This window comes from Mus musculus, chromosome 3, assembly GCF_000001635.26.
Source record: "Mus musculus strain C57BL/6J chromosome 3, GRCm38.p6 C57BL/6J".
Classification (NCBI taxonomy): Eukaryota; Metazoa; Chordata; class Mammalia; order Rodentia; family Muridae; genus Mus; species Mus musculus.
The window spans coordinates 60571395-60597818 of record NC_000069.6 but is presented as its reverse complement, the minus strand read 5'-3'; the positions used below and the strand labels follow the sequence as shown (position 1 = coordinate 60597818).

Below are 26424 nucleotides of genomic sequence, written 5' to 3'. Positions count from 1 at the left end.
ACAGAAAGCAGCTAGTCACAGTCATTCCATTTACTTCTGGATCCCTGTGTTATCCTCATGGAAACCAGGCTGACTCAAAAGAGGATCAGAGTCTCGGGTGGGTTTTGAAGGCAAATTTCCTAGATTAAAGCCTTCTCTACAGTCGTCACAGTAAAAAATGCTTCAGGTTTGAATAATTGAAGTGATTTTAATACTTATTACAAAAACATCATCCTGAACGGAGACTTTTCAACTGTGGTTTCACAGTACCTTTGTAGAGGGTAATTCCCATTGAACTGTAATGATGTGAAGGAGAAATGAACTTAACGCCTGTGCTCATAACTAAAACAGATAATTACTTCGTCTATGCAGAAAAATGTTAACAGAAGGACCAGGAGTCTAAGTACGGATGGCTTCAGAGATCTATGATTTAGTGACTACAAAAAACACATATGTCACTAGAATTTCAAAGAGAATAAAAGATCTTTGACAGTTTGTTCCAGGGCTAAGCATAATATGACCTTGGATCACCCATGCGAGGAGATTTAAGGACAAGGTCAAAAAATGGGCCAAGACTTCACAGAAAACTAACTTCTCAGGGCCGTGTTGGGGACTATGCTCCTCCAGCCCAGATCTACACTTGCCTGACTCAGACGTGCTCTGAGTCACAGAAAGCACAGAATGTCAGTAAGTGTGATTTACAGGCTTAAGTGGGAGAAAGGACCTCACATCAAGGAGGCTGACTAAAGTAGAAACTGTTCCAGATCTTTGAAACCATACATGAGGGCCAAGTGTAAGAGATATGTTTAGAACCGATTTGTCTGTAAGAAATTATGATTATACAAAACATTCTTAACCAAATGAAAATATTTATGTTATCATCATAAAGACACATAAAATAAGGAGATGCCATAAAAATCAAAATATCACATTTTAACTGAGCCCCCAATAATGTCATAAAATAAAAATCATATTAAAATGATAGAGAATTAATTATAATATTCTCTCACCTCGACTGTACAGTATTGATAAATGGTATCACTGCCGGTGTAATATGGGGATCCCTCCCACCTCGAAATGCAATCCCCCCCTCTTTTTTGGAATGATTGTTGCATTATGTTCTAAGAGAGAATAATAATTACATTGAGTTCAGGTGTTAAAATGTATTAGGAAAAAAATCAGTTAGCACACATGCTACAATTAACAAACTGGAAAAACATGTGTTCTCATGACCTTATAATAGTTCATAATATGTTAGCGATAAATCAATCAGACATATTCTGATCATATAAATGTTATCACATATGTAAGTAATTTAGGGTTTTTGAACAATAATTAACATAAACACCATTTTAACCAAACATTAACTATTATATAAATAAGATTATTAAAGTAATTTATCACATGCACATCAAAAATCTAAACATTTAAATACATATGTTTATTCATAAACAAGTTACCAACACACATGGCTAGGAAAATATTAGTACCTATGACCACTCATAGCTATTTTTCAAAGGCCCTTGGGATTCTGGTGTTTAGACTAGTTCTCTTCTGATGATACTTCCAAGCTATGCTTATAACTCGCCACTGTGAAAAAGTGCCCAGCATTTGTGACTATGAAGTAATTTCAAGTTAAGTTTTCCACAAAGTCTCCTTTTTGAGAGAGAAAAAAAATAACAGGGATTCTCTTCAAGGAGAGAAGAAAGCAAGAAATAGCCTCAAAGCTAAAGACTACTATTTATCATTTATCTGCTTTCTTGTTTTGTTTTTAAGAAAAATATCATTATCAACTTCAAAGGAAATTTGGAATGTATTTTAACTAAACTGAGTTTAATGGCTACTTTAATAAACACCAGGTGAACAGTCGCAGGTTAAACGGTTAACTTTTAAGAGAATTTTAGCAGAAGCAATACTAGACTATAAATTGCCAAGTTTGCCGTGAAGGTAAGTAACCTCACGGGGCGTGGCACTCAGCAATTACCACTGCTGCCTCTATTTGCATACAATCACTGTTTCAGGACAGACACAGAACACGGCCACACAGACAGGGATGGGGTGGAAAGTGTGCTCACCACGGGCTGCAACGGGGCACCGGGCATCATGGCATTGGCTAACTGCATTTGCTGGGCCAGCATGGCCATGTTCTTCTGCTGAATCAAGTTATTCCGCCCATTTATCTCTAACTGTGTTTTTAAGTGTGGGGGTGGATGAAGATATTTGCAGTTCTCTCTGGAGCAACGACCCTAAAAGATAAAAGAAGCAAGAACCGTTGTTAAACAAAATAAAATCACTAAATTATAGAAATGATATGCAAACAAGTTATCTAAATCTATGAGTTTTTCTCACAATTTATCACTCACAGCATTTTTACACATTAAGAAGAAGTCATGAATTCAACTACAAATATATTATTAAAATGAAGATTTAAGATATTTGAAAAAGTTTAAAGGCTCAGTGAAGTTTCTGTAATCTAACAATGTCAGGGTTACTGTTTCCAGTTTAAAAGGTTACTGCTTTAAAAGTAAGCCTCACACACAGATGTCAAGTACAGAACCTTGAATGCTTGCTACAGCATCTTCATTAACATCACCAAGTCACGAGAAGCGAAATTCATGAAAACACTTGTCATTGGTGTTTTATCTCTACTGAGTTTGAACAAACTAGCTTAGGGGACTCACAGAACATTGTTCCCCCAGGAAAATGGCTCCAAAGGAGCCCCAAAGCAAATCAAAGGAGAACTTCTACAAAGCCCCACATACTGGAAATCCCCTGGCTGAAAAGAGAGCTAGTTGGTTCTCACAGAAGTAGAGGTTTAAAGGATAGTAGTCAAATACTGGTTAGACATGAGCCTTCAGCCTTTCCAATATTGTCCCATGACCCCAAACTGTGAAAATAGTCAGACTTGGTATGCTCATCCGGCAAAGAACTGACAATGAGAAAGTCAGAAACATCAACCCCTAAAGCAGCATAACTAAACGGTGTATATAAGTATCTGTCTATCCTGGATCAGAAGCGCTTATTAAAGTCTGTAATATGCCAGACCCTGGGAACGACTCCATTCATACTGACTGACACACTGTTAGTCAATCTCAACAACTACACATTTACACCAGAGAATCTAAGCAGATCTGCTTATACAGATTAAGCGACACATAACCTTTTTAAATTTTTTTCTATAGAAAAGTAAATTCTGTTGAATTTTACTTTGAATAAGTTAGAAAATTGATGTTTACAATAAAAACTGTAACTCTTCTAAGCCAAATGCTCTATTTAGGGTCTCTAACTTTAAGCTGTTTTAGGACAGGTTTCTATACTGTGTTAATAAGGACACTGCCTGCAAGTTTAGGACTGTGAACAGTCTACAGCTTCTTTTCTCATTCGTAGGTCCAACAGAAACGCCACTCTCCAAATTCTGGCCCGTATCCCTCTGCCAAAGGAGCCATTCCTTACTGCTGTCAGAAGGCATACATGGATCTTTGGTGCCTATTAGCACACTAAAACAAGCGCTGGCCTCTAGGCTTTCTCAGTAGCACAAGTACCTGTCTGTGTCTTTTCAAAGCTTTTCCGACTCCAGTCCCCATCCTAAAACTTTCCCTCCCCATCCCACCCCGCCAACTTCTTTCCCCACATAACCCTGCCATCTTGGCCATGCACCCTCTTTGCTCTCAGTCTTTTGTCTCTCTCTTGTTTTCCTCTCTTGGCCTCCTTTGTCCACACCCTGTTTGCCCTCCTCTCTGGCTCCTGACTCACCTCACTGACAACTCTAGTCTGCTGGCCATGTTCACCCTCCTACTACTTTCTCTCCCTGCTCTGGACTCTTCCAGATGCCTCTGGCTGTACAGTCCTGATGCCTAAATCCCCCAGTTTATAGAGCCATCAGCTCTGCAAACTGCATAAGACACGAAGGTTATAAACACCCTCCCCCTACAAACTGCATAAGACACTAACACTATAAGCACATCCCTGGAACACAGCTTAAATGCATATCAAAGGGAAGTAGAATTCCACACTGACAGGATGAGATTTCTAATTTATCTGCTAGGTACAACTTTTGATAGGTTCACAGATAGACCCATGCTTCATAAAATGGCTTATTCCAAGTCAAATAACCATGCTTGATATATGCTGTGCTCACAGAAACATTGTTAGCATAAAAGCATCTCGGTGAAAAACAACCTCAAAAACAACTTAGCCCCATATAATAAGCCACACACAAATCAATTTGAAGTTATATGATTGGACAAAATAATTAAGCTCCTAAGTGCTACAGTTCTCAGAACTCCCAGGCCGAGTTCTCCCAGAGACATAATACCTATTTCAATATAAAGAAGAACTTGGCTGCAGCACAATTGCTCTCAGTCTGTGAGGTCATGATCCCTTTGGGGGTCACCTAAGACCACTGGAAAACACGTGTTTACATTATGATTCCTAACAGTAGCCAACTTATAGTTATGAAGCTATGGTTGGGGGTCCCCTCAACATGAGAAACCAGAGTCTTAAAGGGATGCAGCTTGAGGAAGGATGAGAACCAACCACAGTTCCAATGCAATTTCCACTTCTCTATACTTCCTCCTCAAACTTTTCACAAAACTGGCTTGAGGTGTAGATGAGAAGGGTGCGTAGAGCCGATGGTTCAGTCAGAGTCAGTTCAGGTGCTTTAGCTCTACAAACAGCACAGACCTAGCCTGGGACTAGACAAACACTGGCCATCGCTTTCCTCAGTGTCCCTCTGAGGAAACCTTCCTGACCACACAGCACCCAGACCCTCTACCTATCAACCCAGCTTGGTCTGAAATAACAGAAAGGGATTTTAGGTGCTGCCTATAAATTCTGCATCAGGGCATCCCATCAAACTTTTTGTATTTTTAACATTTATTTATTACATGCCACAGCACTCTAATGGAGGCCAAAGAACAACCTGTGTGTGTGGGGGGGGGGGGGGTCAGTTCTCTCCTTCCGTCATGGGGGTTTTGGGGATGGAAATCAGGCTGTCAGACTTGACAGCAAGCACTTTTACCTGCAGAGCCATTTTGCTGGCCCATCCATCTTGAAATTTAGAAGCTTAGACATATGGTTTCTATTGTGCATTTACTCAGTGGCTAAAGTATCACTTGACTATATTTCTCTGTTGCTTAGTTTTATTGTTATAGATTCTCTATTTCAAAAAATAATGTGAATATGTTCTGAACAGGACATTCCTACACATCCTGTGACTTTTCCTGGGGACACTTGAACAAACAAGGGCAGACAGACTAAAGCAGCAATTCCACCAGAGTTGAAGTTGCCAAATCAATGCATTTACTGGTGTTTCTTATAGGAGGGTGAGTGAGGATTATTTCCTAGTGTCTGTGCACACAAGTTAGGGCCAGGGATGTGGGTTTTAACAAGGAGTTAGTTCTGGCATAGCAGAAAACACCATAGAAGACATTTTGTGTGAAGCCACAGGAATTTGCACTGCTACACATAGGAAAAGTTACAGTAACCCATTCAAGGGCAATTTCATAAACTCCGCTTTTTAAAGTCAGCACAGGTTAGGTGTTGACTGCACTTGTGAATGGTTGTGGCTCTACAAACAGAAAGATTAAGAGTAAATCAGAATAAATATCCCAACCTAGAGCGTTACTTAAAAATCTAGGAACACAAAACAACTAAAACCCTCCAACCAGTAGCATTAGTTCCTTTGAGAATTATGGTAAAGCCATAGTCAGTGTCATCCCTGTTCATCTTCCAGGCATCACCCACCAGATGCCCTAACCCCTACCCAGGAAGCACAGAGAGTGGATAAGTTCCTTATAACACATTCAAAGTATTGTGCTCTGTCTTCATTCTAGTGCTTAGGAACATAGATTATAAACTAAATTTAACATCAATTCTTTATTTTAATATCTATTTTAAAAACCTACTAATAATTGAAAATAAAAGAGTACAATAGAAAGAAGGCAAGTAAATTTAAAAATATAAAAATGTCAAAATTAAATTTTCAATGTTTTTTTAAACCTGAAATAAAAGGGTTATCATGATTTGTATAGTCAGAATCCAAAAGGACATACTGTCATGCTGCCAAATGGTACCAACCGGAAGGATAAAGTTGCCCAGTCAGACCTGGGTAGGCTCTAGAATACGGAGGCAATGAACAAATTCTAGGGGTGCCACCTCAGAGGCTGTTCCAGCTGCCTTTCACAACACTAGATTTCTAGCAAGGCTCTCAAACTGGAACCATTTATTTCAGTGGTTAAAATGAAACCAGAGTTTCCTTTGGGACAGCAGAGACAAGCGTGTTTTTGAAGTACTTTCTTGGCCTGAAAATCTGACTGTGAAACCAATAGCTTCTTATTGAGACTTCTTAACAGCTTTTTTTTCCCAAGATGATATATATTTTCCCAAAATAAGATTATTAATGTCAGTGGTCACCAAGACATGTGGCTTCTCACTTCCACGAAATGTTTTCTTATGAATCCACCTTGTTGTCTAGTTAATCATCTAATGCTAGGAGATCGATAACAGTCTTTCTAATTCACTGTAAGAAAAGTGTATTTTGTCCAGACCTTCCAACTCCCATATCTAAATCCTTCAATTTGATTTTTAAAGACAACTATGCATTCAATTAACACTAACAATCATTTTATGTGATTTTGCAAGTGCAGAGAAAAAAGTCAATGCAACTAAAACAGACTGTGCAGAAGCTCCTACGCTAGTGTTCCTTATAGCTTGCTTGCACCCATGGAGGGCTTTTGCAAGTTTGCAAGAGGACCTGCACCCTGAAAAGACATGCTAGCTTTCTTAACATCGGCATTATGGACAATTAGGGCCACATATAAATGTTGTTGTGTGGGTTGGAGTACTACAGGATGTTTAGACTGTACCAGACTATCATGCCCAGCTGGGTACAGCAGTGGACATCATTAAGATAATTACCAGTTGAAAGACAAACACTGACTTATACCCACCCAGTGAAATATAATGGAGGCTTTATTAGTCAGTTAGGGATGCCATAAGAAAAATGTCACAGACTGGGTCATTTAAACAGAAATTAATTTTCTCAGCTTTAGAAGCTCAAAAACCAAGATGAAGGTCCTATCCTACCCAGTTTTCAGTCAGAACTCTCCTCATGGGTTCCTTTGTCTTTGCTTCCATATCAACAACTCCCTTAGTGTTCACAGAAACAGGAAGGAGAGAGGGCAGGAAGGAAAGGAGGAAGGGGGGAAATGGGGGATGTAGACAGAGACACTACCACTCTAACCTCACTTGTAATTCTTCTTGTCAGTGCACTGATTCTATTAGATTATGATTCTAGTCTTCTGCCGTGGTTAATCTTAGTTCTAGTCTTAAAAACCTCATTTACAAATCTACCATGAGATTAAGACTTTGGTCCATTTATTCTACATGTACAATAGCTGATATTCTAAAGAGAGCTCTATGCATTCTAAAAATGTTACCATTTTCAATGGAAAGGGTTATTCTGGAAATGTCCTCAAACATAAAGTATTAAGTTTATACTGAGCAACATGAAGTAAAAGGAGCATGCAGCTGACCAGTTATCCCTGCTAATTAAGTCAATTACTAAGAGCTGCACACTTTAAAAACCTTGAAAGCATGAATGAATGAGTTTCAATATTTACTTATTTTTCTTGCACAGTTCTGTAAACAGTCTGAATGTTAAGATATTTACTAGAAAAGAGTGATAGATAAATTATATCTCAACTTCTTACAGTTAGTTTACCATAGATACAAAATATGTATTCAACTGAAACAGAATGGACTGGGAATTCAGGCTTTCCTCTTTTCTGGTCCCATGACAAGTTCTTATTACACACACACACACACACACTCACAGCCAGTTAACTTTATAATTTATCATTACTTGAAGGAATACTGGCTCCATATAATAAGCCCTAAACTGTCTTCATCCATATCTAACTGGGTCACAAATGGGAGATTTTAGGTAACAGTTTCTAGCTACTTAAAGAGTCATTTATAGAACTCAATAGCTGTTCTAGGCAGTGTTTTGTAGAACATTCCTAAGGTTTGATGATGAAGATTCTTGTATATTAAAACCAATAGTGACATTTACAATATCCCAAAATACCCTCCCTGCTGACGCAGTATCAAGGCACTCCACCTCACTGGGATACTGTGACTTTCCCAGAGTGCTCAGGAGCCTGCATTGCACAACTCCATTAATCATCTTGGAAATGACCAAAGTGAAACTCTATACCTCTGCTTGGTGTTCTGAGTGCACAAGCTTTGGGTTGGCACCTTGGGGGGGGAGGGGGGAGGAAGTGAAACGGCAGCAAATCACAGACATTCTTGTGACAAAAATATCATGTCTCCCCCCAGCAGCTTTTGCTTATGAGAGATCACATACACATGCAGCTGTGACAGCAGGTTGCATCTGCACCGTCATCACCAGAAATCCAGATCTATTTAGAGCTGCCTCTGACAGGATGGCACACAAAGAAACAGTCTTGCTTTTCTCATAAACGTGTGGTCTCTATGCCACAGAATCCTAACAATATATAGACACTAGTGCTGTGGAGGCTTCACCAGCACCATCAACATTCCTGGTTCCATATACTGTGTGGGCTACAGAGATGGATCCAGTCTATACCCCTGAACCAAAGTGGAGTTTCTATGACCTTGTAAAGTCCAGTGACATTTGGTAGGTGCCAGGACCATTAAACAGTCCAACATGTGCTGGCTGCTTTTTTATGGCATCATAAAACTGGAAATGCCAGATCATTATATACACACACACATATATATATACATATATATATATATATATATATATATATATATATATATATATATGTACATATGTGTGTGTGTGTATTCAAATTGCTCCAATTATATTTTTCAGCACATAGACGATGGCCAAGCCATTTATGATGTTTTAGGGATTGCAAATCAAACCAGCTAATAATCAAAAGGCCCAGTGTTTACATAATAATCTTTGGTGGTGTCTTTGTAGGGCATGTTTTTCATCACTGTGACATTACAATGTGGATGATAACATGGAAGAAGTCAGGAGGTAACCTTAGGTAAAACATAGGCATGCTTCTATCTGGCTCTTAAAATTACTAAGGCAGCGTTTGCATACACATGCTAGCTCCTGGTCCACTTATTCAGGAAACCTCCAGCTTGTATCCTCCCCTCCCGACAGCACTGATCTAAAACCAAAAGATGCATCTTGTTATGATAAAGGAATATTTATTATTAATTATTAATACTTACTAAGCTTGCATGAGGCTTCTGTGTTAAGTGCTATGCTAAGCACATTATGGATGTTGACATGACAACTTAATGCTCCAGCATCAGTTATTCTACCTTTCTGTTACTTTGGGGAACCACAGAAGGTGTATTTTGACTGTTCATAAATACATCACTGAACCCCTGTCTACTCAGTGAGCTGGAGCTCCTAGACATTGTATTAGGATACACATTCATACCAATTGCATTAGACTTGTTTATCTTTAAGTATAAGTACCTAACCACTGACCTCTCAAAATAAAACTACAAATGGGACCAGCAAGAACAGGTCCTAACTAAATGAAGGATTCAACTATGGTGAGTTCTGCCAAAGGGGGGAAAAAAAGTCCAAGATGTAAGCAACTAGTTTTGAAAGTTAGTCCATATAGTATTCCAAACTATAATAAAAATCTTAAATGTGCTTTTAAAAGTTCAGTGAATCTCTCATGTTTGGTCCTTCATGTTTGCACCTACAGCAGACTGCAAGGGGGTGAGGACCACCAAATGAGTTAAAGTAATGGTCTGCACTCTATTTCAGCATGAGACCTTGAGTGGCAAGAGGTGAGTGGGCAAATTATCCATGTATTTCATAGGCCTGTTCGATTTGCATCCATCAGAAATTACATAAATGTTATACATGTATATGTACATACACATATAGTAGAGCATCTAGGGAAAAACAAACCATGGTAAATTTTAGGAGTCACGCCTTTTCATTCATGGATATAAAAGAAACTAATAAAGAAATCAGAATCTGCTTGTATTGATACAACCAAGACACTGTATTTATTCCTGCTTGATCCTAATATGCCTACAAATATAACAAAGCAAATCTTGACTTAAAAAAATTAAAGTAAAATTTTCACATACTAAAGTGATAACTCATTATGACTCATAATTTAGTCATAACAATTTTCAAAGTATCTATGTTACACTTTCACCAAATGTTAATATTTTTACCTTAAATCTTCAAAATCTATCAGCTGCGATAACATATCTAACGCATAGAACTGGTGCGTACACAATTTCTTACACTAAGCGGGCAGTTTTAACTGCTTTTATTTACTACAGTCACCTCACACTCTCCTCTCCCGGCTTTACACGCCTCATTAGCTTTGCCAAATATGAGATTCTTTCGCTCCCAATATTCCAGTGGCAATCTTTGCAAGCCTATGGGATTCCCTAACTGAAAATGCACTGACCCTTTCTGTGCTCCTAAATGCCATTCAAGGACAGCATGAAATGCTACTGCTTTGTGCAGATGACATTGACAGAGACAGAAGGAAAGGTGAGGTGACAGTGTTCAGGGCTACTTCACCAGTGTTTCTTCCTGACAGACCAACTGTGTAGCTGAACAAAATGTGCTTACTGACACTGGTTCTGTTCCTATGAGGAAAATACACTCCTCCTCCCATCCCCATGACAATCAACTAAAACTGTGCACAGCTATCAGTTCTGACTTGAGACAGCAATGAAGAGAGAGAAAATTATTTCATGAACCCAGAACACAGCTCCATTGGGTGCTGGCTGCAGCAGCATAAGCAATTAGGGTAGAAAAGATCTTGAAAAAAAAGAGTATCACAACACAAGTTATGTGAGCCTGTTTCCTGCTCTGTGTGCCTTCCTCACCCCCAGGTCTCCTGTGGGCTTCCCAGAGGAGTCCCTCAAATATCTAAAGAAGCAACACCTAACAAATAGCATCTGACGTTTATCTCAAGGAATAGAGCAGTAGACACATTTCATATTTTGGGTGAGTGGGGATATTAACAGTTAAGTACAAACCACAAAAAATTAAAAAAACCAGTATAGATGAGTTTGTGAGCCTAAGATCGCCACAAAAGCAAAGTCTTCCCAAAGTGCTATGTTCTAAAAGGCAACTGGAAGGAGCGTGTTCTAAGTCATTAGAATGGAGCCGTGGGTCCTCGCAAGAGCACAGACATGCAGCACCACGTTATAATACACTAAAATGTGAATGTAAGAGAAACGACACATGCAGTTGTCAGGACAATGAACATAAGTGACTAGACCCCAGTCCTAGCATATTTATCCCATCACTGGAACCTTGCAAGCCTTGCTTTCTGTCACCCAAGTCTTTCTAAAATATCTTTACTTAAAGCATCTTTCTCTCCTCTTCCTTCAGATCTTACACAGAGTTAGAGTCTCTTTTAATGAGCCAACGCGTACTATGTCCCTAGTGACTTCAGATGCCAACTCCAGACTCCAGTAGGAAGGATATTCCCCAGAGCCAAGGTGAACACTGTTCACTGCAAGGCTGACTTGACACTCCTTAGCAATACTTCACTGAGGCATTTAGCCTCTTGAGCAAATGGTGCCTCTGCCTGGGAAACTGCATCCAGGTAGGGGGCACTGTGAGACAGCGCTTAGTGCCCCAAAAGAGGAAAAACTCAAGCATACTTCTTTTATATTAAGAATCTGGGCACAAGTTTTGAAAAGTGGGCTGACAACAAAACAAATTGTTTCCACATTTTTTTTTAAATTTAATGACAAGTGGTTATCTTCAATAGCCCTCTTTTGTGGATTCTTTTCAATTTCTTGTTTTTGGTCAGGTAGAATAAACAGATAGTATTAACTTCAGTAGCTTTTAACTTAGATGAGAAGTAATTCACACCAATATGTGCATAAACCTTTCAATGACTATAGGATTAACAGTCTCATTGACATGCACATCTTCACGAATGTTTGTAGAACAAATATGAGTTCAGAGACATTTTGCCTACTCTAGGTAATATATAATCAAGATCCAACCTAATGGTTCCCTCTCATGGCCCTTTAAGTAAAAACTGTAAAATTACAGCAACACCTATCCTCTGCTCCCAGAAATTCTGATTTATCAAGTCTTGACTGTGTTTCAGATACTTGTGAAGTCTGTCATTGGCTTGCGCTGAATATATCCTGCAGAGTTCTTTTAAGACTAACTTCTGCCAGGGTCTTGAAGAATCATTACAATCTTTCAAGTAACTGCCATTTTTTGTTTTGAAGGTGTTTATTAGATTTTCTGAATGGGAGAAATAAGAGAGTTTTTCACAATGGGTTTCAAGACAGATCTGCTGCCTGTATCTCCTTTAGACATAAGATCCCATACAAATATCAGGAACAGCTATATGATGAGAAATTATTTCAGAACACTTTGTTCTTAGGAAGTAAAAAAATCTAAAAGAAATTTATGGAAGTGGCTATGTTACCACTGGATGCACCTGAGTTTAAGGATTCTGTTGGTCAAAATGTCCTCAGAAGGCATAGTCATGATACAGATGACAAATTATATTAATAATAAATCCTACACAACTTAGGTAGTCATTCACATCTCTGGTAATTCTTATGTTAACTGCTAGCTAATACTGATTTTTTTTTTCAGCTCAATTACATCTTATGGAAGTTTAGCTAAAATTTTTCTTAGTTTCAATAAATGTTCATAAAAGTACATTGACATAAATTTTCAAGGAAACAGAAATGAAGTCTTAAGATCAATGCAACATTCCTTGGAAAACAAATGAATAAAATGCCCTTGTAACTTTCATTTAATAAGTACATCTGAAAGTACAGTGTCTACATTCCATTTGAAAGTACGGTGTCTCCTTATTCTCATAAGACCTACTGTTATCTTCATGACAATTCTGTGAGATACTTCTGATTAATCTTATATTGCAACTGAAGAAATGAGGTTCCAACCGTTAAATGTCCCACAAGCCCATGACAATGTACGTTATAACATTAGAGGTGCTGCCTCTAATCATATATCCCACCAATGGATTCAGGTGGCCTATTTGAGGGATTAAAAGAATTTTTAGTTTGTGTTTACTGATTATTTTTCAGGTAAAACTTGCTTTTGCTATTTGGGAGACAGAAAATGAACAGATATATTTCTATACTATATATTTGTATCTCTTAAAATTATTACGAATACATTAAATCTATAACATTATTTAGAAAAGTGGATGCATATCTGATTGGAAGGCTAGCACATGCACACACACACACTGTCTACAGGCCACATTAAACCATGTTTGCACAAGATATCTCTGCATACATGTATACCCAGACATAATCTGCTCTGCATCCATTCCCCCTGCCACTCCTTGGCTAAATCTTCAGTAAAGTTAAAGACTTGGTTAAATATCATCTCCTCCAAGATGTTTTTAAGTCTTTGTTAAGAGTTCGTCCAGCTATATCCGATGCCTGGTTATATATCACCATTGAACCTGTTTATTTATGTTCACACATTTATGCCTTAAATTTTAAATAAAAGTATAGAAATCATTATAGCTTTAACATTCATCTTTAAAACAACTCTACTCAATCATTAAGAAAGAGGTATCAAAAAATGGCAAAATACAATTTACTTATCCCACTTTTTCTTAAAGATTTTTTTAAGGGCTGGACAATGGTTTCTTATGCATTGAATCCCAATATTATAAAAGCAGAGGCAATCTAATTTCTGTAAGTGAGGCCAGCCTGATATACAGAGTTCCAGGACAGTCAAGGCTACACAAAGAAACCCTGTCTCGAAAATGAAACAAACAAACAAAAACTGTAGTGAAATGTTCAATTTAGACGTGTATTTACTTACATAATACTGCCATATCTTGGGTTTCAAAAGAACACCTAGCTATTATCACTGTTGTATTAGCCTGACAGCTCACCATACTACTTCTAGTGTTACGATTTCAATATTACACTTAAAACATGTTCCATTCCATGACCTTTTAAAAAACTGATCTTTTGGAAGGGTTGGGGGAGGGGTGGAATGGCTCAGGGATTAAGAGCAATTTTTCCTCTTGTAGAAGACCTGGGTTCAGCTCCCCACATCCACAACTGCAGCTACAGGCTGTCTGACTCTTGCTCCCTAGGGCTGTGATGCACATGTCTATGCAAGAAAATTACTCAATAAATAAACTAAAAGTGAATCATATATATGTATATTTCCACGGGATCTTTAACTAAAGTCGTTTTTGATGCATAAAGACCATTTCCCCCTACCCTGCTTTCTTGAGCTACTTTGCAAACTTAAATGAACACATGCATCAATACAATATATATTTTTCAAACTTTCTGAGAAATTTGTTATTTTCTCATATCTAATGAACATCTAATACACAAAAGGTAGGCAGTGGGGGGAATGGAACACAAAAGGATGGAGGAATGAAAGAAAGAAAAATGGAAGTGGAAAGAAGAAAGGAAGAGGGCAAGAGAGGGATGGGGTCAAGATGACACAGGTGGAGTCCAATATTATTTCATAAAATAGAAAATTAGAACCAAAACTCACCCAGGATTAAATGCATGATTGCATAAACAAAAACAAAACACACAGCAACAAAAAAGTCAAACCGACAGTAAATAACCTGCCCAAGATCAGAAAGAATGAAAACATTTAGTTTTCAAATCTGTCTGGTACTCATTCTGCAACTATATTTTCTTTTAACACACTGACTTTCCCAAAATCCAAAGAGCCAGGAGGCCTTCACAGTAAAATAGACTTAAGAACACTGTGTAGAGCTTTCAGAGGAGTCAGCTGACTTAAGAATAAAACAATCAGGCTAGGGAGAAGGCTTTGTGCAGAGTAGCCAGGTCAGAGAGTTAAGATGGAGTATTGCAGGCTGAACTAAAGTGTCAGGAAGGGACCTGAATATAAGCAAAGATTACTCCTGTGCTTGGTGTCTTTGTAGCTGCCTGTTCAGATGTCAGGAACCTAGGCCAGGCAAGATGGCCTAAGGGTATAAAAAGACTGCACTCATTAAACAAATCCAAGAGTTAATAGCAGTTTGTGTGGTTATTTACTACCTAATGACCTAAGGCAAAACAGCTGCTTAAACTGATCAAGTGAAGCAGGCCAAGGGAACACACAAAGCCATCCTGACACAATAAACAGCAGGAAAACCCCCTCTAATTATTAATATAAGAAATTACCAGGACTACTCTTTGGTGAATAGTCCGACAGGCCTGCACCTGCACAAATCAAAACTTCAAAATCATTTGTAATACCCTATTAAAAAAGAAAACTGTAGCCACTCTCTTCTTAAATATGACATAAAAAAGTCCCTGACAGAAGTGTGGACCCTGAGGAATATGTTTGCATCTTCTAGAAGCTTTTCTTACATTACTGTACCAAGCTGGAGCAGCTGTTTTTCATAGGGATACCATAGTGCTGGCAGGACACTGAGATGTCCCGAGCTGCTGCTTTTGTAACAGATCTCTCTTCTTCTCAAGTGAGTTCCTTGCCCAGACATTAGAGCTCACCCAATTATGGCTCTTACGTAATTTGCCAGGGCATACTAAAATAGAAAGTGGTTAAGAAAAGTTAAATCAGACGTTTATTACTCAAAAACTAATGACTAACATTAGGTGTTCTGCCCTTTTGTGGTTGCAAAGATACAAATTCTAGGACAGTTGTTTATTCATGGGCAGAGGTAGGAGAAGTATGCTGAATTTCAGAAGATTTCCATTCATCCCCACCCCTCTTTAGAGTTTTCAAACAGCACTTGAAATAAAGTGTAAATATGTACAAGGGCTCATATGGTTAAACTTTCTATCCCTTTAATATTACTCTAATTTTTCAATTGCATTCTAAATTTTTTATCTTAGAAAGATGCGTGAAATTTTATTTCATAAAATAAGTCACATAGCCCCCAACTCTTTCTCTCCAGACCCCCTTTTTCTCTCTTTCTCTCCTAAAGCAGAGCATTGTTTAAGGCTCACCTTAAGGTCCTTAGCCTAGAGTTACTGTTTCTAATGTCTCGAGTAAAGTGAAGAACAGTCATTTTGCTATTACTGCCATGTATAAATTTTAACTCTTTCCATTATCATATAAAGAGTCATCCTAATCCAAAATGTCTTTAAGACCTGCAGCTGTTTCCTTTGTGTGAAAAGGAGACACAAAGACAATCTTGGGGTTCAAGAGGTCTAAAATGTTTTATGGGTGCTGCCTTAGCTGGTTTATAGCACGTGGTCATCTTAAAGAAGATGGTGGTGCAGTCACATGGTGGCTACTATTTAGAAACATCTATTTTACTTAACAAGAGTTGAATATATATACATACATATTCATATATTCAATATGCATACATATATATACACACACATATACATACATATGTATGTGTGTGTGTGTTTTCCCTAAACATGTTGAATCCGAGCTACACATATAGTATCACAGAGAAAATTAAGATTACCTAGGTATAGTCTTGTTTTTTGTTTTTTGTTTTTTTTTTTAACGTATTAGCTTTTGGTTGCAAATTTTAAGCTAACTTTTGTTCCAAATTTTACAGAGTTTATATAATAGTTTTAAAATAATTTTTGAGAGCAAAGAGCAAAAAGCATAGAGATAAAAGATTTTCTAGAGTGGAAAGTAGAAAAAGCTTAGAGATAAGAGACTTTTGTCGAATATTTGCTTGTATGATGGCAAATGTTTTACAATATGTGGGAATTTGCAAATTGATTTGGCGCTACTGCACTAAACTAAGGTCACCTTTTTCAGCCAGACATCATGGCTTCATACAGTCTCTGGCTCCAAAGAGGAAAAGAGAAAAAGGAAAAATCAGGAACTCCACCAGAGGGAGGGTTCTAATTAGGAGGAAGCTGACAGACAGGAGGGACAGGGCTGCAAACAGGAACTCCACCCCAGAGGATGTCTGTATCACAGAGGTCAGGGAAGGTAAAGGAAGAAACAACGGGTTCTAGCAAGCTATGGAGAGAGACCACGCAGGCAGCTTCTAGCAGAGAGGAGGAAGCTCGGAGGGAGCCGAGAACATGCAGTGAAGGAGAAAGGCGTGAGGGAGAGGATAAGTGTTCTGTGCAACAAGAGCTTCAATCTGGGGCATGCTCAAATGCACTGAGAGATTTGTCAGAGAGAGAGATATCTCCAGTCACAGAGGAGAGGCATCCATTTTCTATATGACAGGGGCCCAGGAGGCTGAGAAGAATGGTTTTATAGTAATAGTAAGCTCCAGCAAGTCAACAGAGACAAAGCAGATAGTGCTGCAGTTAAATTTACTCAATAGAAGAGGACTGAGGAGGTGGAGGGAGAGAGAGCCTTTATTTGTGAAGGGCACCCAGGAGGGGGAAGCAGGCTCCAGGAGCCAGAGAGCTGCCCCGAATACCACAGCAGAAGTACAGAAGGTGAAAGGAAGAAGCAAGGAAGAGGAAGACTCTAGAATTAAATAAATAAAAACAAAACAGATACATGCGTATCTTAGGAGAGTCAAGTCTGCAGCTTCGTTTGCTTAGGAAAGGCAAGACCCCTTGAAAGGGAGGGATCCATTTGTGCTCCCACCCAGAGCTTTCAGGACCAGATGTATAAACTGAGGGTTTAGGCACTAGATTTATAAACTAAAGACTTGACTACTCCGAAGTGTTGTTGATGGAAAGACTTTAATTGTAGATACGAAGAAGGACACAGCCAAAGGCATCTGAAAGAGTCCAGACCACAAGAGGAACAGAGAGGGAGAGAGGGAAGCTGAAAGAGGGAAGCCCAGGAGTTGGAGTTTAAAGCAGGAGGTAGGATCAGAAGCGCTGAAAAGAGCCATGAATAGTTGTGCTGCTATACTGAAAGAGCCTAAAGGCCAGCACTGGTTTTGGTTGGTCAACAGTCAACACCCATTGGCCATTTGTCCCTTGACATTGACAGGAAATGGCTCCTTTGGTAGAGAGAATGAGCGCCATATTTTGGGAGAATGGAGCTTCCTAAAACCTGATACTATAAAGAGAAATGACTTTGCTACCCCTGCCACGTATAAATTTCAATTCTCTCCATTACGAACAGATACACTTTTAAAAAACAAAATTATGGGACTCAATGATTCTGTGTTTGTATCCATGCTCAGTAAAAGAAGCTAAAGTTTGTGATTCATTGAGATGACAGTAGAGACTGGCAATACTTTATTACCAATTTTCTAAATTTTCCTTGCCTACCAAAATAGAATTGGAATGAATTCCTCAGAATTTTCAAAATGTGCTCTACTATGAGCCTATGAGGTGGGGGTGGGAAGGGACAGACATTCAGCTCGCCTCGTGCAACTGTGTGCTATTTCTCATTGCTTCCAATTACGATGCCAACACCTCATTGGTCAATTTGCTTTTCTGGCTCTCACATATACTCTGTAACGCCCTGAAGTGTGTAAGGGTGTTTTCTTGGAGACTGTCATGGTGCTCATGCCTGGCCCATGCTTAACAGTATGCTATAAAAGCAAAACAATATCGACAAGAGCTAAAGGCAGCGAATAAGTGAGTCCTTCAAGGTGGTCAGCTCTCCTAGACTTCTGGAGCTAGATGAAAAGTTATGATCCCTTGATGATAGTCTAAGGTCCAAAGAAGCAAGTGTTCTAATGCAAATGACAAGGTCAAAGGGAGGAATGCTCATTGGTATGAGAAGTTGGAAAAAAGAAATGGAAATGTAGGAGAAAGGCAGGAATTCAACAGTAGCTTTGAATACTGAACAAATCTGAAACAGTAACCCAGCACACACTTCCATGAAGACATTATTTTTTAAACACGGACCGCTCTTCTTCATTTTGATTCCTTAAAACTGATATGGGGATAAATTCTAATAGTGGGGTTCAAAGAAGCAAAAATAGGAACATAAATTTAAAAACTAATCCTGCACTTTCCTACCTGTGACTCTGTTGTACTTATTACTTAGTCCTTTGCCCCTCAGTGTCCTCATGAACAAAATGGTAATAACTATATTATCTATCTACTAAGGCAACAAGGGTACATTTCAGTGAAATTTTGTGGGCAGCCCTTGGTTCAGCATGCAGCAGTGGGAGAATGCCAGGAGATGTGGCAGTGTTTATGGTAGGCAGGTTTATCTGCATTTGTTGGATGCTTTCAGTCTCAGTCTGGAAACCTTCAGGCTGTTCTGCCTCAACCGGAACTTTATACAAAGTACGGTTTTCTATTCTACTCTGAAGAGGTCTAGACAAGGATATTTTGGTCCTGTCCTAAAACTCTTTCACAAAGGAGTCCAATCTGATAAGATTGTTACTGATGGTTGGCTATGTTTCCCTAATATAAAAAGAGAAACAGCATTTCATTTCCAAACACTTGATTTCACCCTAAATACCTAAATGTTACAGGTGAGCTTATATGCATGTGCATATGTGCACCAGGGCTTGTGTGTACAGAGGAATGGCATCAGTGTCTCATGGCATAATAGGGTGTGTGTAGAGACTGAGCGCCATTCAAGATCTAAAAATATGAAAAATACATTTCCTATCAATATGGGAAAACAAATGCAACTAAATTAGGCTAGCAACAAGAAAAAGTATACCATTACATTTTATACCACACACCTGTTTCTAGACCCTTTGAAACTCATTGCCTGCTCACCTTCATCCTTCATCATTCAATTAGAACATGTTTGGTGATTAAGAAAGCTCTTTAATAATTCAGCTAATTTATCTGTCACAGAACTGTAGGTCAGCAGATGTACTTCATGTGTACCTGACGAAACCATCAGTAAAGGGTCCAGATGTACAGCTGTCTAGCCTGCTGCGTCTGGAGCTATAACCCTGCCCATTTTGGAGACATTGATTTTCCTCCTCTCCCTAACAGTACTTGCAAGCAGTAATGCTCAAAGTCAGACTGGCTTGGATAAAGATGTAACAGCAGGAAATCTGACAATTCCCAAAACGAGAGATCTGCTCTCAGCACGGGAACTGCTGGAGAATACAGAAGGAGGCTGGCTATGTTGCTGCTCTGAGCTATTAGACAGGGTTGGTGAGGGTTAAAAATCCAAAGATCAGAATTCTACTGATGACAGAATGATGCTACAAACCTTTCTGCACTAATTTCTCAAGTGCTGTTTGTATAGTCTGGTTATGAAAAGAACCTTGATAATTCGGTGTAGTGTATCCCCCAGATCTCTAAACATTCCTAAATGGACAAATCCCCTCCACTTCATCAGGGTTGCTGTCTACCTGAACAAACAAAGACACACTGAGGCAGACAGACAAGGAGGTGTGCAAGGCCAACTCAGAGAGCTTTAATTTTCCTCTTAAGCAGCAACACGGTTAATTATGTCATGAATCTTTGGTATTCTTTTAAATATTTAAAACCAGACAGCTAAAGTATAGATTTATAAATAATCTAAAAGAATTCTACTGACCACAGAATGATGCTCAAAGCTTGTGGCTCTGAGCACACTTCACTCCACAGATGTTATAGCCCACCTCATCTCCACTACTTTCTGAATTCCTCTGTACAATGGGCTTTTCAGATGATTCAACAGTTTATTAGTTGATAACACATTTTATTTTTCTTAGACTACTGGAGATAATGCATAAGTCCTATCAACCTATAAAATATGAATATTTATACACATACTGGTGCTATAATTATTCAGAAAGCATGTGGATTAGAAGAGTAAAATGAAACCTGATTGAAATACTCAGCTATAAAAGTTTCCTACGACTTCTGATAAAAGGGAAAAAAAAATCCAAAAATGCCATGGACCAATTCAGAAAGGAACACCTTTTCAGAACATCTGCAGTGGTGCAGAGTAGCTAAAGTGAGTGGCTACAATTACTCTCTACTAAACAGGCATGGCTTCTTAGAGGGAAGTAGTTATTTTATCCTTGAGCATTCTAATTTTTACATTACAACTTTCATACTGAAAGTCTTTACCGCAGACAGGCTCCTTCTTTCCAAGGATTTGCTTTGTTAGCTTTCATCTAATAGCAATTCTGCATCCAACACCAACTGCCGTACTGCTTTGTGTGCGGTGCAGGGTTATGCTACTGCAGGGCTCTAAAAATAGCAAAGGCAAAAAATAAAGACGTCCACCGTCGCCTGGAATAGCTTAAAAACTGAAGCTTTCAGATAAACCTCTCTGAAATTATTTTACAAGACATAACACCTGATTCCTTGCTATAAAACAGCTCCTCCTTCGTTATATAATATTGAAATCACCCTAGAGATTCATAGTTCTCTTTAGAACTACAGCCTATTAAAGTTATACTAAGTCTGGGGAGGAGTCAGAACCCAAGCCGCATGGGCCTGCTGTGTCTGTTTACCTAATCTATTTTTATAACACTGCAGTAGCCAAATCCAACTTACCCAGTACCTGCTTCAACATTGTGCACCACACTGATTCAAGAGACAGTATGTGTACGATGAGCAAAGAAAACTGTGTTTCTGATATATCAGTCTAGCTTATTCTGTTACAGTCAAGAATCACCCAGAACCCTGCTTAAATGGATTTGGGGGATTTTCAAACACTGTTTTCTTTCTTTCTTGCTTGCTTGCTTGCTTGCTTTCTTTCTCTCTCTCCCTTTCTCTCTCTCTCTCTCTCCTTCCTTCCTTCTTTCTCTCTTTTGTCCTTCCTTCCCTCCTTCCTTCCTTTCTTCCTTTTCAGTTAAGAAAGGCTGTCACCTACTTGTAAGCTCAGACAAAAATACCAATCCTCACTGGCTTCTTGACACAGGAAGGGTGTCGAGAAAGACACATAATTGCCACAGCAACCAACCACGAAAACACAGTACAGAAAATTAACAAATGAAATCAACCCTGGCCCATGAACATGTTTCCTGTCAAAGAGCACAGTTAAGTCTAACTTTTACTATGTGAAGCATTTCTGACAATTCCATATACCCAAGAAAAATAGGCTGGAGAGTACTAGCAGAATAGAATTTGCCAATTAAAAAACGTTGCCATAGAAACTGAATTTAATATATTCTAAGACAAATATGAACAGGTTATGCTATCTCTTCCATCATTTACACTTGGACATAAAACGTGAAAAAAAAAAAAAAAAACACGATCACAGAAAAAGGTGTAGCTCCCTGAGGGAGCATCAAACACATTCTCTTATTCATAGGAAAACAACCAAAAAAATGAGCAATGTACTGTTCCTTGCATTTCTTGGAGGTTAATCGACTAATATACCACTGCAGTGTGTGGTATGATATTTTCCCATGAAATTGAGCTCTTTTCTTCCAAAGCACTTTATAAAAGTGTCCAGAGAGTAGTCCTTTAGAACCACCCTGCCTCCAGGGAAAGATCACTACAGAGTATTCTTTGACATTCTAAACATTCTAAATACCACATGTTAAAAATATTTTGAGTGTATCACTCTATGTTCCTGACTGATGACTCAAGGCATTAAACAACATAGAACAGGCCAGATGACCATGGACATCCCCAGGATGGGATATGGTGGACTACTCTGTCTTTTTTATTACTATTTTACTAGCACAGACCATGACAAAAATGCTAGACAGAGACATGGTGCATAGTCACTGGGTAGTGAACAACACTGAGAGGATGGACACGCTAACTTGCTTAATTTAACTCATGCATGTGGAATTCAGACCACACTATTACACACCACCTCAAAAAACAACTGGAAATTGTCAACAGCTTTATAAGTATAAGGCTTCAAACTCTTCATGATATACCTGTATCCCAGAACACATGCAATTCTCTGTACAGCAACGTGCACCAAAGAGCTGTCTTTAGGAGGACTGTAAACAAGCTTGGTATAAACAAGCTTGGAGGCGTTGCTTGGCTGTTTGTTCCAAGGCAGCAGCTCTTCCAGAGAGATGAGAAACCTCTGTTGATCTGGTAACAATGGATCCTTCAGAGGAGCTCAGCTAGTGCAATACAATGTATCCCCTACTCATGAAACAGTACTTCTCTGTGGGCAAACTTTACAGATTTCTTCTATTTTCAGAATAATATCTGGCTCTGCACAGGACTTACTAACAGTTCTGAAGCAAGCGTTTACATATGGTGTCACTCCTAAGACATAAGACATGTGGCATTAGATAATTTGGCAGACCCTTAGCACCTTTTAACCACAGCTGTGTCTTCACAAGGGACTTGGTGTACTTTGAAGAATCCCAGGTATCGGTTGGTACTAAATTCTACCCCCTTTTACAATCTGTTGGTAATCAGGGCTCACTGATATCAAGAGCAGAGACAAGAATCTGCATGGGTAACTGAGGAGCTATGGGGAACAGTGCAGACACTGGTGCCAAATCCGAAGGCTAGGGCTACCTTCTAGGAACCTTTGCTTCTTTTGTCCAGGGCAGCCACCAAGCAGCTCTAGGCTGTGAGTCAGTGCGTCCTTGCCATGTAACTGAGAAGCAGTCCTCTAGAATGAGGCAACTTAGAGTTGTGAGGACACCTTGTAAGTATGGAATGATCCTTGAGGGAAAGTCCTGTTTCCTTGTCCAGAACGCACAAACCAGCAATAAAATGGAACTGAACACAATGCTCAAAGATAAGGAAAGCTGACTTTAAGAGATAAGGAAACACCAGGGGAAGACTAGCCCTTGCTCGAGCACTGATGCAGCAAGGAGAAATATCAGAACAGACGCGGCCTGTGAGCTTCCTGCCATGGAAGACAACGTGTAACACATGGGAAGCGCCGTAAAGTTAAAACGAGCCTCATCCGTGTTAGATTTTTAACATTTCCTTTTCTTTTCCATACTTCAGATTACTTGAAGATCTAGAGGCAGAGAAACCCTAGCTCCATTTTATCTCTCATTATTCTACCCAGCACAATGTGCTTTCTCTAGCTTTTGTCCCCTTTGATGCTACATGACCTGACATCAAACAAGCAACAACTACTGGATGTACAATATATGTTTTTGTATAGTTTATTAGGATTTTGGCAAAGAAAAAGTTTCCTTTGGTTTTATAACTTCTTGAACATATTTAATTTAGCAATGGATCAGATGAGTGGAAAGCTAGCTTCCTTTCCTCTCCCACCATTTGTCTGATATCAGAGAGAGAAAATGGAAGGAGGCCCTGATTGCCAAGTAGGGTGAAAGATGAAGGACTTGGTGCACAGGCTTGCTGACTTGGTTATCATCACTTCTGCTCACTAAACATGCCTAAATATACTTTCCTTGTAGAAAGTAAGGTAGGGCTAAGTTACACTAACTACTTCGTTACTTAAAGTGGTCAATTAACAAACATACCACGGAAGTCCCTAGAAACCCTGCTTCCTGCACTGAAGCAGATTAGGATGTCAGAAGAACAGAGACTGATTCAACAACCTCTTGACAAGAAATAACAAAAGTTTTCATCCACCTTGTGAAAAGAAACCCTGGGCTTTACAATCCCCACCTTAAGTGCACGGATCCCCATGAAACAGAGAGGTCCCTGACCTGCTCCTTCCCAGGTAACAGCAATGCTCCAAAGACACATGGTCTGCTCTCAACCCAAGCTTTTTACAAACAAATTGGGATGTAGCTGGAATTCAGACTTCCCCTTTATATAATACAAATGGGCTTCAAAGACTCTAGTTTTTGGAACAGATACATACATTGCCATTAGAATTTTTCAAAAACAAGCGAAGTTAACGTGATGCAAGCAACCCTCAATTTTGACTACAGTATAGCCTCTAAAATTAAAGTCTAAGAACTTGCTATTAGAAGCCGAGCCAAACACATATACAAAATTTACTTGGGAATGTGCACTCAAATAGTTGATTTATCCAGTATTTCTACATAATGATAAATTAAGGCATACCAGTATTTTACAGGGGAAAAATAGTAAGTTGAGACTTACACAATGTTCCATACACATGAATAAAAATAACTAAGAGGAGATTTAAAACAGAAAAACGTGTGAAACTTGAACTAGAACATATCATGTGAAAACACGGTAACACCCAGAAAAAAGACTTGATATAATCCATAAAGGTATTTAAATCTTACTTATTCAAGTTCCCAGTGCCCTGGGTGAGGAGCAAAGAGGCAAAGCACCAAATCTCTCCCAGCCCCTTCTTAGGGGCTTACACTTGCTCATCAATGATTATCTGGAGGGTTCCCCAACCAGAGTCAATATTCTTCAGTGCCTAGTTGCAGTAATTATTAAATGTAAATGCCATTTAGAAAATCCATGTTCTAATAAATTTAATAATGGTAATTCTAAGCAATTTGAAAAGCTTTCAGGAAAACAAACAACACCTTGCCAAAAAATATAAACTAAAATCAAAACAACAATTTGAAAAAAGCTAAAATGGCTTTAAGTTTGGAACTACTCAGAAAAGTTGCTGTGTCTGCATAGGAAACATCTATTGCAAGACACATGCTACAATAAGTAATTGCTCAGTATAAATGTTCACTGCCTAGCTGAAACCCTGTAGGAATAGATGCTCTGGCAACAGAGAGCTAACTATAGTAACTGCTGCTTCAGTTCCCATTGTTACTGTTCTATATTCTTCCACAGAATGATCAAATGCTATCCAGAATGTCAGCATCACTTTATATCACAAGCTTTTATACTTAATTTCCATTGTTTTCAACCTAATTTGAAATTATTCATTACATGTTAAACAAGTAGCATAAACATTTTACAATTAGAAAGGTAGATGCTAAGAGTGTTCACTCTGTTGTACATGTATTATAACTCTTAGTAATGGCTTAACATAGCATGTCAAGAAGAATTTCCTGATATTATTTGAATTGTTATAAAAAAATCATGGGAAAGATTTAAAGAAATTATTTTCCATAGCAAACAAACAAACAAGCAAACAAAATAACAAATAAAAACCAAAGACATAAATACAACTGAAGAATCTTAAAAGTAACTGTCTAGTTATTACATAAAAGTCAAGTATATACTACTGAACATGTAAGTGAATTCAGAATAGGACTAGCAATGCAGACAGGTTGTAGTATGCTGTAGTCAAATATAAATTTAACTATCAAAAAAAGTGATGCCTTAGAATTGGAAGAACAGTATATTGATATACTATATACACTATATATACTACAGTATCTATCTATCTATCTATCTATCTAAAACATATATAATACAGCATCATTTTGATAGAAAAAACACAGATGAGATATTCTTGTGATTTGCTTTTGTGCCTATCTTTGACAGCTGTACATTTTATGCAATAACCAGCTGATTAATATGACAGATCTGATCACAGAAACATTTAGGGTGTGCAAGTGCTAGATAAATCTAAATGAGGAAATGCCAAGGATTTAGAGTCATGCATTTGATCTCTAAATACAAAGATGTGTGCTACAACACAGGTTTCCAATTTATCAACAACTTGATTTGGGACAGATACTTACTACATATATTTACAATCACAGAACGTGCTGAGTATGGCTTTCATGCTGCACACACATTAGCTCACTGAAGACTTCACAGTTCTCAGGGGGCATAATTTCTATCCACAAATAACAGCCAAAAGGAAGGCAGACTTCAATT

The 26424-nt window shown here is 38.6% G+C and overlaps 1 protein-coding gene across 49 annotated transcripts in view; it reads right to left on the bottom strand.

The window, feature by feature from the left end:
* The window catches only part of Mbnl1 (muscleblind like splicing factor 1), a 157192-nt gene that overhangs the window by 31932 nt on the left and 98836 nt on the right, over nucleotides 1–26424 (bottom strand). For 31 of the 49 annotated variants that reach the window (XM_006501798.4, XM_030252724.1, XM_030252727.1 and 28 more), the window contains one exon: nucleotides 2055–2225. In XM_006501798.4, coding sequence (XP_006501861.1) covers nucleotides 2055–2123 — 69 coding nt within the window. In that variant the 5' untranslated portion in view covers nucleotides 2124–2225. Of the gene's footprint in view, nucleotides 1–989; nucleotides 1101–2054; nucleotides 2226–26424 lie in introns of all 49 variants that reach the window. The other 18 variants (XM_030252702.1, XM_030252705.1, XM_006501793.4 and 15 more) reach the window with 1 other exon arrangement.